At 41.5% G+C, this 23,587-nt stretch overlaps 1 protein-coding gene across 5 annotated transcripts in view; it reads right to left on the bottom strand.

The window, feature by feature from the left end:
• The window catches only part of gabbr2 (gamma-aminobutyric acid (GABA) B receptor, 2), a 162,412-nt gene extending 139,819 nt beyond the window's left edge, over window positions 1-22,593 (bottom strand). The window contains exons 1-3 of one of the 5 annotated variants that reach the window (XM_020090789.2): window positions 22,467-22,593; window positions 20,663-20,739; window positions 17,041-17,180 (exon numbers count right to left, since the gene is read on the bottom strand). Coding sequence is in view for 1 of the 5 variants with exons in the window: in XM_020090787.2 (XP_019946346.1) it covers window positions 14,119-14,433 (315 nt within the window). In the remaining 4 variants the exon portion in view is untranslated. Of the gene's footprint in view, window positions 1-14,118; window positions 15,172-17,040; window positions 17,181-20,662; window positions 20,740-22,466 lie in introns of those variants that run through there. The other 4 variants (XM_020090788.2, XM_020090791.2, XM_020090790.2 and 1 more) reach the window with 4 other exon arrangements.
• Between the last annotated feature and the right edge of the window lie 994 nt (window positions 22,594-23,587).

The raw sequence follows: 23,587 nt of genomic DNA, 5'->3' as shown, positions 1-23,587 counted from the left end.
CATGACGTATGGGACAGATCATGAGCGTCCAGGTCTTTAGTTGTGAGTTTGTTAAAACAGTCGGCAGCATCCGCGATGAATTTCTCCGGTGCAAACAATTAACAGGTTTACCATCCTCATATGCACAACATATGCACACTGCCAACTCTAATTGATGTCCCCTTTCCACACAATTTACATACATTAGACACTGCTGCATTGCCAAAGCACCCTTTGCACATTTTTCTGCCAAGGCTGAAAGGTGGAAATGCAAATGCACACACAACACAGCCATATAAAGGTAGCATACATTTCATTACATACATGTTTTTCTGTCCTGTCCATTTACCCACACAGGAGATCCTTATGGTTTTAATCGCTGTTCTAATTGCTAATGTCCCACTGGAATACTAATAAGGGTAGTAATTAGTGTAACATGGGCTGTAACTCGGTGTGGACAAGAATATTTTGCCATTTAAAGAGCCTTTAAAATCCCTGGCAGGGAGTGCACGTTTAAAATTAGCATTTGTTTTTGTTTTTTTGCTTGGCAGATGCTTAATGCCAGCAAACTTTCCACACTAAGATCTACAGCACCACTGAGGCTGCCACAGTTGGAGAACCATTTGTCAAGCCCTTTCCATTAAATCAAATGCAGCTAGCCTAACACCATGCTGGCCAAAAGACAGCTTGTTTACAATTACATCAGCACAGGGTTGTGAAGGCTCTGTCTATGTGAATACAAATGTTGATATGAATACGCCTTCGGAGTAATGTCCTCTGTTTGTCCAGATGGCCCCTGGAATTATCTGCTTTACGTGGGATAATGAAATCTCACTCACTATCCAACTGCCCTCTATTGAATTACCGTGATCGGCATCCTTCCTTCTCACAGCTTGGGGTGTCATCAACCCGACCAGCATTCCCCATTCATTGGCTACATCAATCACAGGCAACTGAGGCAATAAAAAGCCCAATAACCATCACAGCGCAAAAAGCAGAGATGATACATGGCAGGGATGTTCTTGCCGTACTGTAAAATAAACATGACTGCCATTTTAAAGATTAACTGTATGTCTCACGTCACTGAAGAACTCAGCGTAGGGTATGCGTTACCTTGGTGACTGAATTTCTTTATCCATCTTGCACAGTGTGTTGAAGTGGCTGAACACTGCTGACGTTCAGTCCCTAGACAGTCGTTTACCTTGGAACTTCAAACATAATGGAAGGGTTTAATAAAAGATGGCTGACAGAGGAAGTGGCGGCCAGTATGTCTTGGCAGAAGTGGTGAAAACCCCCAGAGTGTATTTGCCAAGTGTCCCAGTGTGGCCATGAAACATCACATTATGTTTAAGTCGTGAGGTTAAAAGAAATGTGGTAATCGTAGTCCAGTAATGAAAAGATTAATTGAAATATGTTTTAACTGACAGCATGTAATTCAGGGGCAGCTGGGTCCCAACAGTCAACAAGGTGTCCATTTTTAAGAAGCAGCAAAGGGGAGGCATCAGTTGTTCTTGGATATTTCCCAGAATTAATAATAAAACAGGCATTCTGCCATCACCCTGCTTTTAGCCATGAAATCAATACACAGAGGGGTGACATGAACAGAGGAGCTGCTTTCTGGCAAAGATGGTAATGTATTCAGACAGAGGCAAGAAATCAGAATGGAAGTGAAAGCATCTAATCATGCAAATAGTTCTATCACCAGATAAGACAGATGATTCTGAGATGAGGATTATTAGATTTTACTTAATATATCCCCTCAGTTACCATTCAACATGTCAATTACAACCAAAGATTTCCAGATTTCAAGAATAAAATGCAACAGTGATAGACGTTAATGGGCTTTGTGTTCATGTGCACACGTCGGATAAAACTTTTTCTTCAAGTTTTTAGTAGTGACGTCTTGATGTGATGTTCGAGGTCTCTCGAGGCCCAGACGTTGTCAAAACAAGTTTATTTCCCAAAACTGCTGAAAAACTAAACTGTCAACTGTGATTCTACAATTAGTTGTTCAACTTGTTTTTTGACTATTAAAAAGAAGAAAAGAGAATATTTCATGATTGTACTCATCCTTTGAAATGATGAGGAATGAACTTGTAAATACAGATTGCTTCCTTCAGTGTACATTGTGGTTTCCTTGTGCCTCTTGGGATTGTAATTTATTTCTGACACGTGTCAAAGTGATCCTTTTTGCAAATAAGTTTGCATGTTGCAAATTTGATCAAATGGGCCCAGGAGCCTGAGCTGGCAGAGTTTTAATAACATGGCTCCAGACTGCTGATCGATGTGAAGCCTAGGTGGAAATAAAAGAACAGAGTATCACCAGTGGTTTGTTACATGGAGCATACAGGTGTGCTGGAGAAGACAGAGAAAGTGGCATCCCTATTCTTGAATTATTTTTGAAATTATATTTTCTACGATCAAATCTATTCAAACAACAGGAACTGAGAACTTTGTCCTATTTTCATGTTAATTACATTTAAGCAACGTCTGAACATTCTTGTAGATTTCTGGGCATGCTACTATACCAAATCCCACACTCTATTAACCAGGAAAGGCCTGATGTCATTGAAAATAAAACAACCACAAACACTGACCATGCATCCCATGGGAGCCTTAGTTTTTAAACACACCATTTAGCAACAAGTCTGATGCAGCGGTTTGTTGCCTGGTCATCCGATCAGCAGCCTCCTGGTTTGCTGGGAATAACCATGAGAGACGACAGTTCTTCAGGGAGAACTAGCCTCTAGTGTATGAGTGTGTTTTATCTACATATGCGCTTCCATGAGCATGCATCTGTATGCTAATAAACATAGCAACAAATTGAAATCATCAGTTCACCTTCTTCTCCTATTAAGAAGGCAATACAGGTCTTCTGCCTTACAGTAACAGTTCATTAGTCAGACAGGCGGCCGCAGGTCTGTCCAATCAGGACCCTGCCCCATTTATCAGCCACAGACTGACACACAGCCTGTAGACTAACTACTCTTTACAGCCACAATCCCCACTCTACAGCCTTTAACATGGTTTGTTTAGAGATGCATTAACCAAAGAGAAATTACTTCATCACAGGATGTAGAGCAGCTACAAGCGGGGGGGGACTGTGGATTGGGGTCTGTTTACCAAATGGTGTGAGGACATCTCCAGCATCATGCTACCACTGATCTAACGCAAGAAAGCACAATTTAATCTGTTTTGCTATCCAATTATCCAACTATTCAGCTATAAAAACACACACACATATGCACACACACACATACATACATACATGCACAAAGATTAGGACTGAGCCACAGCAGATAGAGCTTGGGTGCAAATGATCTCTTATCATCACTACACAGGCTTTTGTGATTGCATGTGGCATGATTGCCCGCTCTGGATGGGCATGACAGATGTGTATACCACTACCGTGCATGGGCACTTAGGGAGTGTAGCTGGGAGTGTGTTTCTGTGTGTGTAGGTTACATCTGCGGTTCTACTGTCTCTTGTTATCGCTTTTGGCACACAATGGGTTCACCAACTGCTTTCTGCGCACAGGCCCCAGCAATCACGGATGTGGAAGCGGTGGCCACTAATGGACAGAGGTCTGATGTGTATCCAGAGACTGTTGGAGAAAAGAGCTGCAGCACACGGACCCACTACCAGCTGCAAATGACAACAGTTGCACCTTAACGACAATCCTTGTTGTCAGGAGGTAGTCAGTTAAAGCAGGAAAAATACTGGAAAACACACAGAGGATTACAATGTTTGACAACCGCAAAATCTAAATGGCACACACCATGAGAGCAAAAGCAAAACTCGAACTGACAGTTTGTTTCCTTACAGCTGGATGAGCACAAAAGCATGAGATATTGCTCAAGGAAGCTTTAATGTATTAAATCCGCAGCAGTCTGTTTCTGTAAAATAATAAGTGTGAAGGCTTTGCTTCCGACAGGTGCTCAAGAAAGGTCCTTATCGGTGTGGCTGAGACGCTATAAGCGGCTCCTTCAGCTGAGCATCTGAGGACGGAGGAACAGCACTGACAATGACCTGATATGATAGCCAGAGAGGCAAATCATCAAAGCTGTGAAGACAAAAAAGTGGAGCCGAGGAGAGTGAAATGTGTGATGGTTTTTAACTGCTTCCATTGTGTACACTGTACAGACCGTGCTAGATCATTTCAGGAATATAATTAAAGTCATGTTATTTGTGTATGTAAATATTTTTATATATTTTGGACTCACGTTGGATGAAAAATTTCGTAAGACATTTTTAAGAAGATCTTATCTTTAAATCCAACAATAATATAATAAAATGTCCGTATTTCATATTAATATTTTATTGTTTAAGGTTTAATGGCATTAATGATGTTTAAAAATGATGAGCATGAAGGCTCCAGAAAAGTAAAACCAAATTATCTTAATCGCCCTCTGGTGGTTGGCTGCAGTACAGGTCATAAACCTCACCCTCCTCTCCATGATAGTAGATGGGACATGGATCAAACTTATACTCAAATATTGACAGCTGGGACGGACTCACGATTAGTTGAACACATAACATAGGGACCTTGATGTCACAACGTCACACCAGGATCACATCAGACTCTAGATCAAAACAACATAGCCAGCGTTGGATGCAAGAGAAAATTTAAAAATTGCACACATGTAATGGTGACAAAGCCAGAGACAAAGTAAGAAAGGCCATTATTGTTCTGTGGCACCTGCCTTAGTCACCGCACATCCCAGCTGTGGCCATGACAGCCAACACGCCCTCTGGGAATAAGTGTTAACTGCCACTCACCCCTGGGAACCGGACGCACACACGCTATCATCGAACACATTGTGTGCAGCAAGAATCAAGATAACACACACATGCTCAAAGACACACACGAGTCAGTGAACCTCAGAGTCAAACACATATTGTATATGTGAAACCATGCAAGCACCAGCATGTGTGTGAGTCACTATCTCTTTATAACGGAGCATCCTCGTACACATGCAGGCATATCTTCCAAAGAAGCAGACAATGGTTGGCTCCTCTCTTTTTGGTCAAGAATTACATGAGCTTTAATGTAATTACAGGACTGACAAGGACAGACTCTCTCTGCTTATTGCTCTGAGCTGGGCCCCCTTGAGAGCAACAAACAGGAACATGCACAGAGTATTTGTCCAATCTCTAATGACAATGCCCCACCCTCTCCACGATAATCCTTTCATTTCTGTCCACTCACAGGAAAGGGACAGAGAGGCACAGAGGTGAACATGGTGCCTGTGAGCGTGTATGTGCAACGTGTGTGTGTTTGTGTGTGTGTGTGTGTGTGTGTGTCAGGTGGTGGAGGTGTGAAGGAAGCAGACAGTGATGGAGTGAGGGGGGGGGGGTACAATTTTAAGGATTAAGGCCTAATAATGGCTGACAAAGGGCTGATATTGAGTGGAAAACAGGTCATCTTTTAAAAAAGGTCATCTGAAATAGAAGCACCTTGGTCAGAGTGGGCTTAAAGGTCAGACAACATTAGAGGAGAAGACAATTTAACATCTCACACATACACCCTCTGTCTCTCTCACTCATACACATATTGTATGTGCAGCCTTTTAGTGCTGTAAATTCCCCAGACACACAGCAGCAGGGCGCATATTCTCCTGCATCTTTTCTGCAGAAAAGTGAGTTCAGTACACAGACTGCAACATCACATATATCCTTATGAAAACAATTTACCGACCAAATCTAAGATACTGAAATCATTCTAAAGCTCAAACCACATTAGGGGGTTAGAAAGAGTGATTTCTTTTTCAGCCGTTTGCAGAAAACAAGCTATAGTGGCAGATAAACATTCTCTGTTAATTGTCTGGGCAAATGGCTTGGCTGGGGATCAATGGCAGCTTTATAGATACACCAGCAGTAGCAGCCAGACAGACAGACTTAAGATTTGCACTCAACATGGCAGCCGCCATCTTGACAGTATTTTCAGTAGCAGTGAATATAGATGAGATTTTCCTCCTCATTCTAGAACAGGCTATCTCTATTCTAAAGCTGTAATTTATGTTTTATTTTCTCTAGTTTATCTTCCTAAACTTTTACATCTCCACTCCCCGCCTTCTCAAGTCTCCAATTTTCTGGCTCCCCCACCTCTTCATCCTACCAACACCACCACCCTTGTCTCTATCTCCTGGGTGATTTCCCTGTGGGTGTGCCTCCCTTAGCACCGCGGTACAGCCATGTGAATCAGAGAGTAACTGTTTGTTTAATGTTAATGGCAGCCAGATGCCTGGATCACCACCTTTTCGGAATCATTGTGCATCTTGACAGCAGCAGAGAAAAGAAAAGGAAAAGATGACGAGCAGCCAACAGATGTCTCATCACAACATCTGCTGGGAAAACACAATAGGACGGCACAAAGAAACAAAGATTAAAATTTGACAATGACAAATTCATTTGAAACCTAATTGATTATCACAAACTGAATTCATTAAAGCTTTTACAACAGGACCGTGTCGCCTGGTTGTAATTAAGATTAAATGAATTCAGGGCAACATTTGCAGAGTTTTAGATCCTATAATAATCTTTTCAGGTGAGATACGATGCTCGAAATAATTTGTATTAAACTATGGTGGCATGCTAATTATTTGCATAATTATTATTTTAACTTTTTGTTGATGAGGTCGCTCTTCCTGACATTGGAGTACATAGAATTCTTTCTACTAGTCACTCATTTAACACCACCTAAAAGATAGTGCTGACAGTACAGTCGTCAATGAGTGTAGATCGTAGACTGTATGTTAAGATGGACAACCCATCTCCACTTCCTCTCACTATCCAGAAATAAAGCTAAAAAATCTTTGCCATATTGCAAGTGTGTGCACAGAAGCAAAAGAAAACAAGGTAGCAAGGTCTCGTTTAACATACACGTTTGATCAATCAGGAGTCTCAGCTGACATTTGGGGGGCAGTCAACAATTATACATGTCTATGGTCTAGGCTGTCAATGGAGCATTGAATGTTTACTATTTGGTTCCAAGAGCTACATTAGACTCCAGTCAATTACACTGATTTACAAGCACAGAGAAATAGCAGCAATGGCCATGACATCCTTAGTGCCATCATTCTGCTATTTTGAATTTCAGCATGAGGCTCCAGTGTTAATGTCTGATTTTCTGATCAGTGTTTGATAGGGTCCAAAATCACATTCTGCAGCCACTGATAAATTCACATCAGTTCCTCCACCCACACACTATCTCCAATGCTTTCCCTCCCTCTAGGCAGCACTCGTGGACAGACACACATTTCAATGGGACTCGCTCAAGATGCTTTTGGAATGAATTCAGCCAACGCCTCTCTCACGTGATTAGCCTTTGACTAGGCAACTACGTAAGACCCTGCAGGGTAGCTCCACAGACAAAAGATAATGCCAAACACTCTCTTGCTCTAACCAATTAGCAATATACTTGCACAAACAGTGAGATTCAGTCCAACACGCTGTAATCGACTCCCAGCATATTCAAGGTGTTCAGTGGAGAAAGCCAGACAGCTAATTTGTTTTTGTCACACTTGAAGTATCCTATTGAATTTCATGCTCGGAATACCAATATCACATCAAATAAAGCATTGTGTGGTTAACACATTGGTAAGAAGATGTTGCTCTGTGATTAATGTAGTGTGGTAGTGTAGAAGTAAATCAGTCAAACCTGACAAAATTCTGCAGGACAAACATCTGGGATAAACAGGAAACATTGATCAGGTAGTCAGGTCTATTTATCATCTATTTACTTACTGTAATGAGATTTATTTTCATTTCTTTATTCAATTAAATAACCAAAATGGAGATAAATGCAAGAATCATATATAGTGCTCAAGACTAGTGTGCAAAGGAATGAGAAAAATGCATAGTACAAAAGCAGTCATGTTTTTGACTGCTCCCCACGGTAAGGAGAGTGTGGAGCACTGTTCAAGCAACTGTGCGTGCAGGGGTGTATTTGCAGGTAAATGTACAGCACATGTAGTTTGTTCATATTATCTATGTGCTTCACAGTATCAGTAATAAAGACGGCTTCAGGGCAAATAAGAGCGTCTTTAATCAGGAAAGTTCATGTTTCTGGTTATCTTACTCAAGCCCTCCAGGCCACTGGAAGTGAGACTCTGAAAAAAGGTCAGCAATTAATGCTCTAATGTGTTAAACAATGATGCACGTTTCTCAAATTTTGAATGAATCGGACAAAAATAACATTATGATGTTAAAAGAATACTCTCTTGAACCTGCACTAGTATAACAACAGAAAATCTTGGAAGCCTCTAACTGATCCAATGCTCATACCTCATTACATGCAGTAATTGCTTTTTTTTTTTTTACATGGCTATTAAACTATGTAGCTTCAGAGAAACATTGCAAATGGCATTACATTATGATCCAATAAGAATTAAGAGACTGGCCATTTCCTCTTCCTGCATAGAGAACAATATAATCCTATTTCGGGATCTCCATCTCACAACCCTACACATCTCTTTCTCTCTTCCGCTTCTCTCTGATTCTCCCCTGAGATCCTGTTCGTTCTATGAGAAGGGCTGCTGAACATTGATCCCAACTATCTGTGTCAGGTCATTGAATACAGCCACACTCAGCACTTTCTGTACAACTGGAAAGTACCCAGGCTGTCACAGGCTGCTTTCCTCTGCTATCCCTGAATATTCAGCCTCTTCTTTAAACAGTGACAAGTATTATACGTTGACCCACTCCCCCTGGGTCACTGCTACAATGTTGAAAAGATGTCTGATATTTAGATATTGTATGTTGTAAACAATATGAGACCCTGCCATAAAAAAAGGTCCAAGGGTGCTGATTAATTTGACCCATGTCAAGAGAATGAATTTTACACTGAATATCAGAGGTGGATTACAGTGTAATTGTGTGTGTGTGCTCACTTATAAAGAGATAGTGACTTGCACACATGCTGGTGCTTGCATGGTTCCACGTATACAGAAAGTGTTCAGCTCTGAGGGTCGGTGACGTGTGTTTGTGTGCGTGTGAGTATGCATTGTATAAATGTCATCCAAACAGATAAATGCTATAGAAACAACATCTCTTAAACCCTTAAAAAACCAAACGTCCTGAACCAGTTTGCCTTGACTAGGACCTATACTAAACGGGAACCGGAAATCCATTATGGAAATCCCTTTTCACAAATAAACTAACTTCTTCTGACAAAATGACTGAACGCCCTACATATGCTCAGAGGAGTGCTCGTCCTCCTGTGAACAAGTGCACTGTACGGTGGTTTCAGGCTCGCCAACATGTGCACAAATGTGACATGTTGCATCTTGTCCTCTGAGAAGAGCAAGGGGGGAAAACAGTTTATACTGTATGTATTTGTGTGCAGTATCTGAACATAGGTCATTGCTAACATAGTCTCAGGAGGCCCATAGCGGTGCACAGTCATATACTATAAATACCCATCTGCATACTGTATCTGATGCACTTGCACATGACCAAGATCCACATCTCCACCTCTAGACTCTGTGTCTTTGTGGTTTTATTGATTTTCCTTTAAAATACATGTGTTCACTCTTCTGACAGATAGAATACAGGAAACATGATAGCAAAGGAACCCATTCTCTTAAAGTACATTTTTCAAAGATTTCTTGCAACAGAATGGCTCTGCATTTGTGAGAAAGATCACAGAAGTGAAGTTTCCAACAGTTGATATCAAATTGCTTGTTGCCTTAGATGACACTCTCCACCTCTGATGTGACGACTCAAAGGTTGTGGGGAAGAATGGGGCCATAAAACCCTAAACCCAACTCACAATCACACACAAAAAACTAGGACTAAGAGGAATGTAACAAAAATTAAAATACAAAACATAAGACAAACTGTGATTTAAAATGATCAACTGACATTTAACAACAAAATTATGCCTGACGTAAGAAACCTACATGAGAGCAATGGACTGGCTCAATAACTCACAATTGTCAAATTCTCTGGGGGTAACCACAAAACAAAAATGGCCAAAGGGCCTAGACAGGCAGCTTGTCAGCCTTTATATACCCCCAGACAGATGTGCTTGCCTGTAGGTCCCTTCACCAACCATTAGCACATGGGAGGAGGAGAAGGTAGAGTTGCGGCACAAAGAGTCCAAGAAGCTGCAAAACACATGCTGACACATGTTATTGGTTACACCATTACCTATGGGGGTATGTAACACCCCCAACCATGAAAAACACACACACTGTGTTTATTAATCTAATAGGCTTGAGAAAGAGCTTCAGCCACAATATTATCATTTCTTTTTTTATGCTTTATGTTATCACATGCTGTCAAAAATAAATGTCCTATTCCACAACATAAGGTGTTGGATCACTGCAAATGCATGGGTGGTCGGGCTGTCACTTTTTATTCACAGTTCGAACAACTGTTCAAACGTGGGCAAAAACATGAATTATTCAGTCCGCCCTGATCTTACAGAATTGTAAAATTCACAGCGTATAAGTGCAAAAGTCTGTGCTTTCTTCTCCGTGGGGTGTCTGTAAACTGCACTGTCACTGTGTGACAGACCTGATGTTCTGTTTGTTAGTGCCAAATGGAGGTGGTGAGCCATGCTGAGTGGATCATGACACCAAACCACCTGAGATGTAGTGTATCGGAGCTTATTCTTTTGTTTTTGACACCATAGGCAAGTAGGTTTATGAACAGGCCTAAAGGTGAGGCAGTTTACTGACTTCTCAAAACTGGGCTGCAGTAACACATACCCCAAAAATAAAATCTGATGTCAGCTCGTCCCTAGAGTGAGGCAGCGGTCGCACTACAAATTAATGCAACCATGTCAATACCTCGATGCTGGCTTTGTGGGTTTTCTTTTAAGTTGGTCTGAAAGAATTAGGTGCTAGTTCTCATTTGTTCAAACTTAAGTGACTGCCTTAGTCCGTGAAACTGCAAGTCTCTCATTATTCTCGGAGGCCTATGATGAAAGTATTCTGACTTTCATTGTCCTCTTCTCTCCCAATTCCCCTCAGTGTGCATTACAGCAGGCCTATGTCACAAATGTTTCTCAATATCCTATAAGGTCCCAGTATTTGCAGAATAACTGTAGTATACTAACTGCAGAGAGGACAAATATTCCATTCTGGGATGAAGGTATATGAATTTTATTTGTTTCTGATATCCTATTTCTTATTTCTCCAACCAATTTTTGAAACATGACAGTCCTATTGTATATAACAGCGACCTTTGCCTTTTTAATTTGTGAGGTTTACATTTATATTCATTGTATGATATGACTGGCCATAGCTTAACACAAGATAGCAATGATTTAAAAAACTTAGCCTACCATGTCTCACTATTCTGAGTGGCCCCTCTTAAGGGCCTGTCACACATCCTATAAACCCGTGAACTACCGTAGCTTAGCCAAGAATGCGCTCACTGCCCAAAGTCTCTCTTCCATCCTCTTCCAGTGCTTCACGTCCTCTCCAAAGCTTTGATCCTCTAAGCCTGCAGAGTTACAGTATCAGTCCTCAGTTACACTAAAACCCACACTCACACATCTAGAGCAGCACTGGAGGACCAACTCTGGCTCCGGCATTAAGCCTCCCGGGTGATATAATCCATCTTGCTTCTTTTTCTACCTGCAACCTGGGTTTCAAAGCAAAAATGTATTCTGCAGTTACCTCAGCCTGATAAAAATGCCTACATAACTGCAACATCTTCCTCAGCCTGTTCCGACCAGTTTCACACCATCTCACATTAGAGCATCATGCAGTCCACATCAGGACATCTGCTCTACTTCCAGCAACTGCTTCCTCATCCTCTAACCGCCTCAATCGAGCAGCACAGCCTCAGCTCTCAGGTCTTTGACTGTGGGACAGCCCCCTCAGTGCCTCACCATCCACATCATCAGCACCATCGCACAGCTCCACACCACCAGGGAATGGACTGGGCCGGCTCAGTCTACCCATGGCTCCACCAACAGGGGATAAAGGGATAAAGAGCCTCTGCTCAGGGACTGATTACTTACATCTGCCAGGCTAAATCCCAGTGCCCACACAAACACATACACGCATGTACAAACAACACACAGACACACACTTGGCCTGCTGCTAGCTGCAAACGAACGCACTGATGCATGTATTGTTTTCTGACATAAGCATGTGGTATGTGGGGAAGCTGTGCGCATGTGTGTATGTGTGTGTTAGAGATTCGTTTTTCATGTGCGAGTAAGAGATTATATGGCAAATGTATAATGAGCGCATGTATGGTAAATTGTTAATGACACAACCATCACTAACTTTATATTATTGCTCCTATAAACATGTCAGAGGTTCCAAAACCAATATAGTCAACACTAAAACAATAACTCTGCCCCAGGGCAAAGTTCATCTATCTCTCGAAATGCCCACGAGTGTTGAGACACTCTCTACACTTCAGCCCACTCCAGCTGATATAAGCAAACACTAACAGCTTCTCACACGTTATTGAAATCATGTTTCATGTTTAAAAGTCTCTCGTCTTTTCCTTTAGTGTTCTCTTTAAATATACATAAAAATGTCATATTGTTGCAGTAACATTGCTCTCTGTGGTCAACTGATGATGTTAACCGTGTCGGGCCTGTGCCAGATGGTTTGCAGTTTGTAAATATACACTTAGGTTAATGGCAGGGTGCTTTCCCTTAGTTATTAAAATCTGGTCAAAGTTCTTCATTGATAACATTAATTAAGTGATAAAAAATGTTTATATGGTCCACTACTAGAAGAATATGGAAAGAGTGCTGAGCATATATTTCTTATGGTCTGACACTGAGGCATGGAATACTTGGCCCATGAACAATGTAACAAAATGTACAAAACAAATGTTGAATACCATAGGATTGACAGTACCAAGCTGTAATTGAGTCTAGCCTTTGCCCACAAAGTCATCAAATAACACTGTTCTCATGAGTTCCCATTGATTGCCAGTATTAGAAAGCTGGCTTCACTTTCCGACGTTTCCCAGTGAGCGGATGTCAGGCTGGCCTACTGACCTCCTGCTTCCAGCTCATCTTTCTCTCCCAGGGGATAGAAAGGGGAAAATCATAACTCTCACTAGAGCATATTAATCTCATGGTCTGAGCGCATGCTGCCAGTGAGGGCTTACCTCTGTCAACAGAGATCTGCCTGCTCTTTCACACGGACGCACCTGTGCACATACAGGACTGTGAACAGGAGTTGGACAGTGAAAACCAAAGGAATTCCAACGATTTAACGCAAGAGGGGCAGGAGTTACCATGAGAAGATTTAAAAAGACAATCCTAGATCAACCTACGATTGCAAAACAGATTATAATTTATTCAATGTTACAGTATTCAGCTTTAAACTGCTCAATACTCTGGGTCCTTATCACTGAAGGCGGTAAAGCCACTATAAGTACTGCTGAAGGAGCTAAATAATTGCAAACATAATATGGTGAACACGCCTATATTGTAAAAGATTGCACAGATGTAATCATGTCTAAACTTCAAGAGGACTTGAGCTGGAGAGCTAGCTCTGATTATTATTGTCATTATTACCGAATGAGCAGATCTTAATTTGGAGCTCGAACACTTCCTTTCAAAGGTGTTAGGAGACGGAACAACTCTACATCCAATTACCGCCATCTTCAGGCACGTAGGGAACCAGCCCCTGAAATCGTTAAAAGATGCACCGGATTCGTGACTGGGAAATCGTTGCTGCACGGAGCCAGCTTTAACAGAACACACATCTTCTCTGGTAATGATCACGAAATACACCAACAATTAAAATCCAACCAGGTAGAGGTGATGAATGACACGTGTGTTATCAGACATCATGGTCACTTCGCCTCATCATGGGACTGCGGTAAACCATTACAACGACCAGTACAAGGAGACCATGAGTGTGATGTGAAGCTCCTGGGAGCCCAGGAGTTGCAGTGTCTTCTGGTGCATTTCAGTGGGCTGTGGGCGGTCAGAGACACCCGGACCAACACCGCGCTGTCACTTGCGACAGCAGGCGACAGCGGTTGACTTAAGCGCAGTGACAACGAGCTCATCTACAACGAGGCTGTGCAGACACCAGACATTACAGGGTCCAGCGTCCCCCCCTCTGGACGCACAGTGCTGCGCTACTGTACACATGCACACAAGCCGTATAAGCTATAGCTGTATGGTTCAGTCTGCGTGTTTACCTCGGTGTCGTAGATTTTGGTGATGAGCGAGAAGGAGTACTTCCTGGACTCCCGTATGTGCTGGATGGCCAGCTGGACCGCCGGTTCGATGCCCTGGCTGATGCTGCTCATCAGGGCCGACTCGTTCATGGGCATAAGGACCATGATGGGCAAGTTTTCCCCGTCCCTGGCGAACCAGCTGTTGTCCTGTCCGTGTTTGGTGCGGTCATTGCACACCTTGGCCAGGGCAGGGTGAAACAGCAAGACCGAGAGGAGCAGGCATCCCGTCGGGAGGAGCATCTCCCAGCCGCTGCAGTCCCTCCGGGCTGGGGCCATGCTACCGTGCAGGGTGACCAGATGAGATCCCGCCGTGCTCTCTCTCACTGTTTGGGCATCGCAAACCCGGGCTCGTCCGGGATGCTCAGACGCCCGCCCGTCAAGGAAACCGTATTTCAAAGCAGAGCAGACGCGACAGCCCCTGCGAAGGGCAAACTCGTCCTGTGTGGACTATGACTGCAAACTGAAAATATTTCTACTCAGTTAAGGTGCCTCCTGTGTGAGAATATTCCAAGGACGCAGAGACTGGCGATGCAGAGGGAGAGCTACTGCCTCTCGGTGTCCGTCATCCAAACGATCGCCTGTCAAACAGCCCTCTGATTCAGCGCCTCTGCTCACCTTTAATTTCAAGCACTTATCTTAGAAGCACAAAAAATGTCCCCAAAATCACGGAGATTGCCTCCCCAGGTGCAGACAGAGATCTATCACACGCTGACAGTTGTTGCGGATACAAAATCACCTCCGAAGTAAATTCCCAGCCAAGAGATGTCAACTGCGGGCATCCCTGCCAAACGCAGCGCCGAAATCTGACAAATTACGACGAATGAATGGAGAAAACAGCCTTAAACCATACAGAGCTAGATGACGGTAAAAGCTTGGACGCAGAGGTCCTACGGAGAGATGTCGACAGAGTCTTCCTTGAGAGCCGATGGGACTCAGATGCGCATCTCCGATGGTGCGTCAGACAAGCGCTGAAGCCGCTGCTGCTGCTCACCGTGCGCGCAAGAGGGAGCACTGGATGTGGAGGAGGAGAGGAGGGAAGGAGGGATGGGGGAGGATAGGGGGAGAGGGATACAACAGCCTGGTGGAAAAGCTGCATAGGCTTTGTGCAGGGCAAACTCATCAGCGGCTTGACAGCAGAGGGTGATTTACTGGGCTTTTATGGTGGAGGCAGACGACGTTTCAGACATGCAGGGAGCTGGCTAGTTAAAATATATAGGGATGCATAGAGTTGTGTTATGTTGCATGTCACATAACAATCAAACATACAATTACTTAATCAGGCTATGTTTTCTTTTTGACTCATTATAAATGGGGATTGTTCCCACATGCTGACAGCTGGGCTCTGTCACTGTACCCTCAAGTATCCTTAAGGGATGCCTATTTGTGCATCTCAGCCCAAGGAGGAAAAGACAATCCCCACTAGGAGCAATATAGAATGAATATAGAATCAATAGTAGATATGAGCATAGAAGGACTGAGACCTATAATATGTGCTTTGATTTAGTGGAGTGTCTCACAAACAGTGTTATGTTGCAAGCAGTTAGATAAAATGGGTTAAAAGACTGAAGTTAAAGGGGTCCACCAGGAAAAGTACATTTTCAGAGTAAAGGGGACTTTATCCAGTCCTTGGAACTAGTTGAGGGTGCATACAAAAGACCATTGGCATTACCGGTTTAACTCCGTCCACATTAATAATCATAATTCTTAGGAAACAATCAGCTCAGCAGAATTTCAGCACCATGGACAGTTAGCCGTAACAGCTGGAAAGCCTCTGCCCTGTCCATGGTCCTGAACTCTCCTACAGAACTGTGGAATCTATCCTCTCTTCCTGTTGACATGTGTACCGTACACAGCATAAATCAACCACCACCCTCACCCACTCCTCATGGAAAGGTGACAAATTCAAAAGTTATTAAACTGTGACAAAAGTCTGAGCTGCTGGAGGAAGAATCAGGACACCCGGATCTGTTAAGCAGAAGCAGTTTATTGATGCTGCATCATGGAAGAGATGTGCTAACACTAAGCCAGGCTGTAATATCCTGATATGGCAATGGATTCAAATTGTATACCTCAATACCTTTGTCCTTCTCTGCCATGTGGTGCCATTTTCAACAACATTGAGTGTGAGAGCGATCCAATAGGTTAACTACCACTTTTAATTGCCATTACCTTTATAGTGTGATGGTTTTTACCAGACACTTGCTGATCAATATATTACTAACCCAGTAATCATTTTATGTTTTACTTGCACTGGTTGGAGTCTGTACTCATTTTTGCAACACGGCCTTTTACGATTAAAAAATAATAATTCCCTCTTAATTATTGACTTGTGTTCCTGGTAACTAATTCATCAGCATTGCTGGAACATTACATCATAGGGAACCCCATATATGTCTTACTTGTAGGGACAGACAGTTGAATTTGTTAAGGTTTCAGGGGGGTAAGTCAGTGATTCATTCATGCTGTATAGTGTACCATTAGCCTATTACCTGTTCTTCCCAAGGGGCAGGCTATACACAGCTTTATTCATGTTTCTGTGTACAAGGATTAGTGTCTCTTGTGGCACAGTGGGCCAAAAAAACAGGCAATTATTGCAATAGTTTGCAGCACAATTCATGGTATTGTTAAAGAGGCGTGGGAAGAGAACAGAATCTGCTGCCAGGGGGTAACAGTTCTCCACATGTGGGAAAAATATGAAAGCCTTTCAAGCCATCAGCTGCAACTGTATTTCAAAACAGAGGTACGTATAGTTTAATCTACGCAATTATATCACACACACACACACAATTACAATCAGCATCAAGGGGGTTTGTTTAAAAAAGTGCTTGGATAGTAAGGGTTTTAAGGATTCAATTTTTTGTAAGGCCATGATTCAGTCCATACCGCTTTTCCTTTAAGGGGGGACCCGAAATGTTTCCACTCTGCTGACTTCAATGGTTCCAGGGTGACTGCAATCTCAGGGTAATTGTCTTATTCAGCTGGTCCCTCAGGATTATACCAAAATATTTGCGTGAAACATGGAGCTGGAAAACAACAAAAAGAGTAATATATAATATTAACAAAATATAAAGCTTACCCTAACTTTAAATAGATTATTAAATGTTCTAAATGAGTTATAGTGTCAGCGATTAAGGTTGATATTAAAGTTGAACAGTAAAGACGCCGGGATGGGGAATCACATATGTGTCGTCCTGCATTGCAAAAGTTTTTTTTTATTTTGGTTTTATCTCAGGTTCAGAATCATTACACCCATTAAAACTAAATGGGTTAACAGTGTATTTTTACCAATTCAGGATGAGGTTGAATATTATACATGGTCCAAATAGACTAGTTATTAATACCATATGAACAAATGTGTGTGAACTGTGGCTGCATCTCTCCACATTTCCCACACCATGAAGTTAAGAAATTGATGTCCACAGTACAAAGACATACAAAGTATAATGCCGGCATAAGCACTATGAAATCATCTGCAAACATTTCATTACCTTCTATATTAACATTGCTCTCAGGATATGGACATTATAGGGACACTTTTGCAAAGTAACTCCTCTTAATCTCTATACAATTTCCACCCCACTTACAATCCAAAACCAATTTCCTTAGTCCTCATTAGGGCTTTAATATATAAGGCTGTTGTGGTTGATATGGCAGAGCTGACCTTCCTGACTTCTTAAAACACAGGTCATTTATCACAAGGCCCAACAGCTCCATGCTCACAACACACAAAGGAACTAGCAAGCCCTTGAGGATTGCTGGAATACATAGGTCTCTCTCTTCCTCTCTTTGACAAGCACACACATCTTAAATCCATAAGGAATTCAATAAGGTTAGAATTTTGTTCTTTTTCTTGCTGAATGGTTTCTACCTGTGTATATCTGCTTTCTAATTTATATAAAACAGGACTACATAGCCGAGGATGACAGGGAAAAAAGTTTGAATGTGCTCATACACAACACACGAAAATGTAGTCAAGAAAACGCTATGATATGAATCAAAAGAAATAGCTGCGTTTTATGAACTCTATTCATTTCGCACAATAAACTCATCACACCGCTCGGTTTTCACTCTCCTCTCGTTGTAGTCATTCTTCTTTTCTATTCAGAGTGGTCCAGATGAAGAAGTAGGTCAAGTCGTCGTCCCATCTGTTTGTTTCGCAACAGAAAACATCCCTTCCTGCTCAAAACCTTGGAAACTAGAAATATGAGGTAGAGTACAAACACTGCATCCAACAGCAAAATAAATGCTTTGATTACCAGGTGGAGAAACTCTGATTCAACTGGCTGCGAAGGGCTGTGAAAAATAGTTCCTCAATTAGCACACGCTTTATATAACAACAGTTACAACACACATTTCCAGGTACAATCAATCAACAACTCCACACTTTAGTTTTTGTTTCTTGTGTAGAAATGCTACGTGTCCTAGTAATAATCGCTGCACACACCCAAATGAAAATGTCCATTTCACTCCAGATTATGAATCATTCAATAAGCTTTCAATCATGGCTCTACAATCTGCCCATCCACACTAAACGAGATGTCAAGCCAATATATCACCACTAATTGGAACATATTTGTATGGTATGAAGGGCGCACAGTTAAAAATAATTATGCAGATGTTGGTACTTGAGCAATCAGTGATGAAATGTTATACTATGGCAGCAGATGCGATGACCCTGCTCACTTAAACAGCTTTTCAAGTGGAGCGAATGAGTTTATTTGACCAAATCAAATCCTTTTCTCTTGTGGTGCCGATGCTTCTGGAAAACAATAAGAAACAATCTAAAGAATGAATAAGTTTGAAGCGCTTCCACTGTACTGTCAAACACCTGACATTCAAAAGCAAATGCATCTAGTCCAGAGAGAGAGAGAAAGAGAGAGCGAGGAGAGATGGCTCTTTAATAAAGATTAATGGGGTTGCCTGAGGACATCCCTCACCCAAACTCCGACAATACGCTACAACATGCTCTATGAATTTTAAATGCCAGGTATTCAGCACTGGATGAATGAAAGATGATATTTATGATGCTCTCATATTTCATAGCTCAGATGGTTGTGCTCACGGACGTAATATCCAAGTGGAGAATTTGTGAGTTGTTTACAGAATGAGCAGATAACTGAATGGCCTGATTGACACTTAATCGACTTAATTTCGCTTTCATGCCATCTCATTTGGTAATTGTTTTTTTTCTCAAAAGCTAAACTCGATCTCACCCACAGTTTTGATTAATATTTCTGCAGTGCGAGTTAAGGAAAGGAGTACATGTTTGTACATTTATACACCTGGTAACTAATTTACCATTAGACACAACTGTATATTATGATGAGTTATGTTTACTTCTATCAAGGCTAAGATTTATGTGAGATCACATTCCACATATTTGGACATTACACCTGCTTTCCCGTGATCCTCTTAGCACACAGACATATGAACTAGAAGTAAAAGCTCGACTCGACTTTCATTTATCCCATATCAACATACTTCAAAGTCATCTCACACATGAATGATCTCAAAACTCAAAGCCAAGGACAACGTTATCTCCAAATGATGCAGACAAGTAATTCAACTATACAGCAGAAAACATTTTATTATGAATCTCTGAGATGCTCCTCTCCCTTGTTCTCGACACGCTTGCCCAGCCAGTTACAGTGGCAGCTATTTGAATAATTGGTTGGAAAATCTGGAGTCACAGTCCTGTGAATTCCATGCATACCAACAAGTTGAGGAGCTATTCTGCAACTGGGCGTGTTCAAGACATGGCAGAGGAGAATGCATGTTTTATGAGCTTGGAAAACATGAAAACACTGCAGTCTGTCAACTAGAATTTCCCTCTTGGGATAAAGAAGAGGGATGAGTCACATTTGGCTTTGTAGGAGTGCTTGCAACCTAACGAGATTTTTTTTTTTTTTATAGTTGTGATCTAAAGAAGTTTGTGCAACTCGTTTAGTGAGATATGCCATGTGACAGTCTCTGGGGAAGAGTGGTGAGAGGTTTGCAGCTCATCAATGTGGCAGAAATAGAAGAAATACTGTTTATATAAAGACTTGTATGAGGATGATTTACAGCATTTTATAGAAAATTAAAATTAGCTTTTAAATGCCAACTGACCAGAATTAGATAAAATCTGCACACAAGTAAACATCATATGGCCCTCTTGAAGCAGTGCAAGTGTCAAATACAGTAATTGCTGTAAATTCAGACTAATGCAATAATTTTAGAAATTCAAATACTGAACCACATAATGAGATGAAAATTATCTGACATTATACACTATGGCTATGAGTATATGTTTTCCTCCATTAGTCTCATGAGTCATTTTGTGTTAAGTTGAACACTGGCACAGCTAGAATTGATGGAATAGTATCATGCATTCCTGTGTAGTGCAGAGTACAAGCAGAGGTCATGGTGATGCTGTGAATCTGTTATTTTACATCTAGCATAGTAGCACAAGGCAGATTAGGTTCAAGGCATATAGACTCTTTAGTAACTTCAATAATATACTCACGAAGAAATTCACCTTGAAATGTTGAAGACAGCAGTGAAGTTCCTCGTATCTCTGTCAGTTCACCATCCACAGGCGGTCTGCAAATACAAGACGGAGTGAATTTAAACAGCACGAAACATAAGTGGACAAGCTGCAGACCACAGCCTCCCTCCACACTCCCAATGAAGGGTTAATGGCCCTGCACATCTGCACAAGTGTTTTCCCTTCTTCTGGCAGATTAGACTTGGCTCAGGTTGAGAACAGGTGGACAGAGCTACGAAAAAAATTAAGTGATGTCACCAGACCCCAGCAGACATTTTTGACTTGGTAAGAAAAGCACAGGTGTTACTATAAGATTAACGAAGGCTGTGTTCTATTCAGAAGGGCTTGACAGTGAGCTGGCACATTGCCTTAAAGCTGAGGCAACTAAAAGAGGGTAGTTGTTTTGTGCCAGAGTGTTGCTTATTGTAAGATTTCAAAATCTCCTCCAGCCCAGGATTGTTCAAACTGTTGCGCCCTAATTGGTGGTGAGGGGGATGTCAATCAAGCCCAGTTAATGTAACTGAATACACCTGAGCTATGACATGTCAAAATGGCTGCTGTGAAAACAGCCTTTAGCCGTGTCTCAATGCGGGACATGGTCTACACGACCTACAGAGACTGACTCCTTCTTGGGCAGAGTAGACAATAAAGGCCAACCTGCATTCAAACTGGTCCACAGAAGATTTCCGTGATCTGCGTCACCAGCTTGTTCCACCCTTACTGCTGTTGCCTAGCTACAGAGCTGAAGTTGGAGTCGGACACCCCAAAAGGTTTTAATGCCCCTTTGGTTTGTAACATTGGCTGAGTTGAAGGGTGATACTCAAGCTTTGGACATCTCCCTGCTAGTCACCGAAACGCAATCACCATCTTGTCATCCTGCGGTGATGCAATCAGTCTTCAAAAGTAGCCTCTGAAGGATGCAGCCCCTGAATTGAGGCAAAGCTTATAGTTTGTTGAAGGTTGAGGTAATTTACATAATGTTGATGCAGTGTGGTTTTGGTCATATTTTGTTTTACACCAACTGTACAACCTCTGCTCCCAGTAGGACTACACATACCCATTATGGACATTAACTCTGGTTTAACTCTCTTAACTGTGCAATATTCATTCATTTTCCTTACACTTAAGTATTGCAGGTTACCTATTATCACTTACTGATGCCTATTTTTGAATCTTGCTGCTGTAATACTGCAAACGTCCCCATTGTAGGATTGATAAGGGATTATCTTATCTCATTTTACCATCCACACGGCCATAATCTTTAGTCAATAACATTATCAAACACTGAAGATGACCTTTACTTTCACACCAATTAGAATTTTAAACCAGGCAGAACAAACAAACTACACCAACGTTCACAAAGGAAAAGAGGTGGCAGTTCTGCATAATTAATGGACTTTTCCTGCGCTGTTTTTGGGCTAAAAGTGGGTGGAAGCTAACGGCCGGTGTGCTGCTCATAACCCTGAAACACTAGCAGTGATTTTATCTCTATGATAAAAATGAATAATCTTCACAATGACAAAAGCAGCACAGATAATATTTGATCCCGTTCATTTGCTGATGTGACTCCCGTTATCAGCAGGTTGCTAAGGTAACAAGCAGCTAGCCAATTAATACACCTGTGTCTGGCTTGATTAGCTTAGCAGTTACCATTCACTTTTTAGCATAGCAAGCTAGTTAACAAACATTTAACCCGCTAATGCGACTGCGCCTTGTCCAGGGTTGTTGATAAAGTTCCCTAAGCTGTCAAAAATAAATTAGCGGGTCGTTTGAAAACACTCACCGCCTCTCAGACGACATGTCCGGGCTCTGCTGACACCGCACCTCCGTGACTCATCCACCTGGAACCTCGTTAGTCCGCAGGTGGCACGCGTGCACGGCAACTTTTCACTGCGTTGCGACAGTTTACGACGTTACGTTTTTTTTTTTGTTATTCAAACCCTAAATTCACTCGAGATCAATAAGTATCTATGTATCCGTTTGTCTGTCTATCTTTCTATCTACCTTAAACTTTATTTTGGTTGATATTGCTATTATTTTATATATTAAATAATATTGAGTTCATATTTAAATTTATTTTTGCCGTAAAGTTAATATTTTATATTCATGAGTAGATAAGAGTATTTGGGGAATCTGAAAATGTCTTTGAAACAGAACCAAAATATGACTGGAATTTATCACTAAGATGGTAAATGGATTATATATATATATATATATATATATATATATATATATATATATATATATATATATATATATATATATATATATATATATATATATATAGTCACCACCACAGCAAGGTGTGCTCAGTATTTCCAGGATCACTGTTGTGTCATAGCAGACAGAAAATGCACATAGCACATTTCTCATTTAAAGGATGTCCTCCGCTGTGCACCCAAGAAAAATAATCTTGAATGGCCATGCTACATTTGTTGCATTTGTGCGGCCATGAAGAGGTTATCACAACCTCTCTTATTCCATCCTCAAATTAAATCAAGAATATGAGAAGAGACGGTGTAAAGTAGGCCACTGCCTTCAAAAGAGCTTCAGTTGCGGCTGTGCTGTGGGAGGACACTATTTTGATTACTGTCAAGTCCTAGTAATAGCAAGAACTGCATCTTACATAATCACACTCACAATGAATGTTTCCAACGTCATCCAGCCCAGTGCTTTATAGCAGGGCTGATCATTCCCACAGCAGTGCCTGTAGGTTGAATACAATAAGATTAGAAAAGACAACTGTTGTTACAGTTACATGTAATAGATGTTTTATTCAAAATATTGTGTACTGTATAATGTTAAACAACTGAATTGAGAGAAAACATTACATTTATCATACAGGCTATGATTTGTGTCTTTAGACAATAGACAAAAATATCATGACTCAAAAAAGGAACATGG

This window comes from Paralichthys olivaceus, chromosome 20 (assembly GCF_024713975.1).
Source record: "Paralichthys olivaceus isolate ysfri-2021 chromosome 20, ASM2471397v2, whole genome shotgun sequence".
Taxonomy (NCBI): domain Eukaryota; kingdom Metazoa; phylum Chordata; class Actinopteri; order Pleuronectiformes; family Paralichthyidae; genus Paralichthys; species Paralichthys olivaceus.
This window is presented reverse-complemented; position numbering and strand designations above follow the sequence as displayed.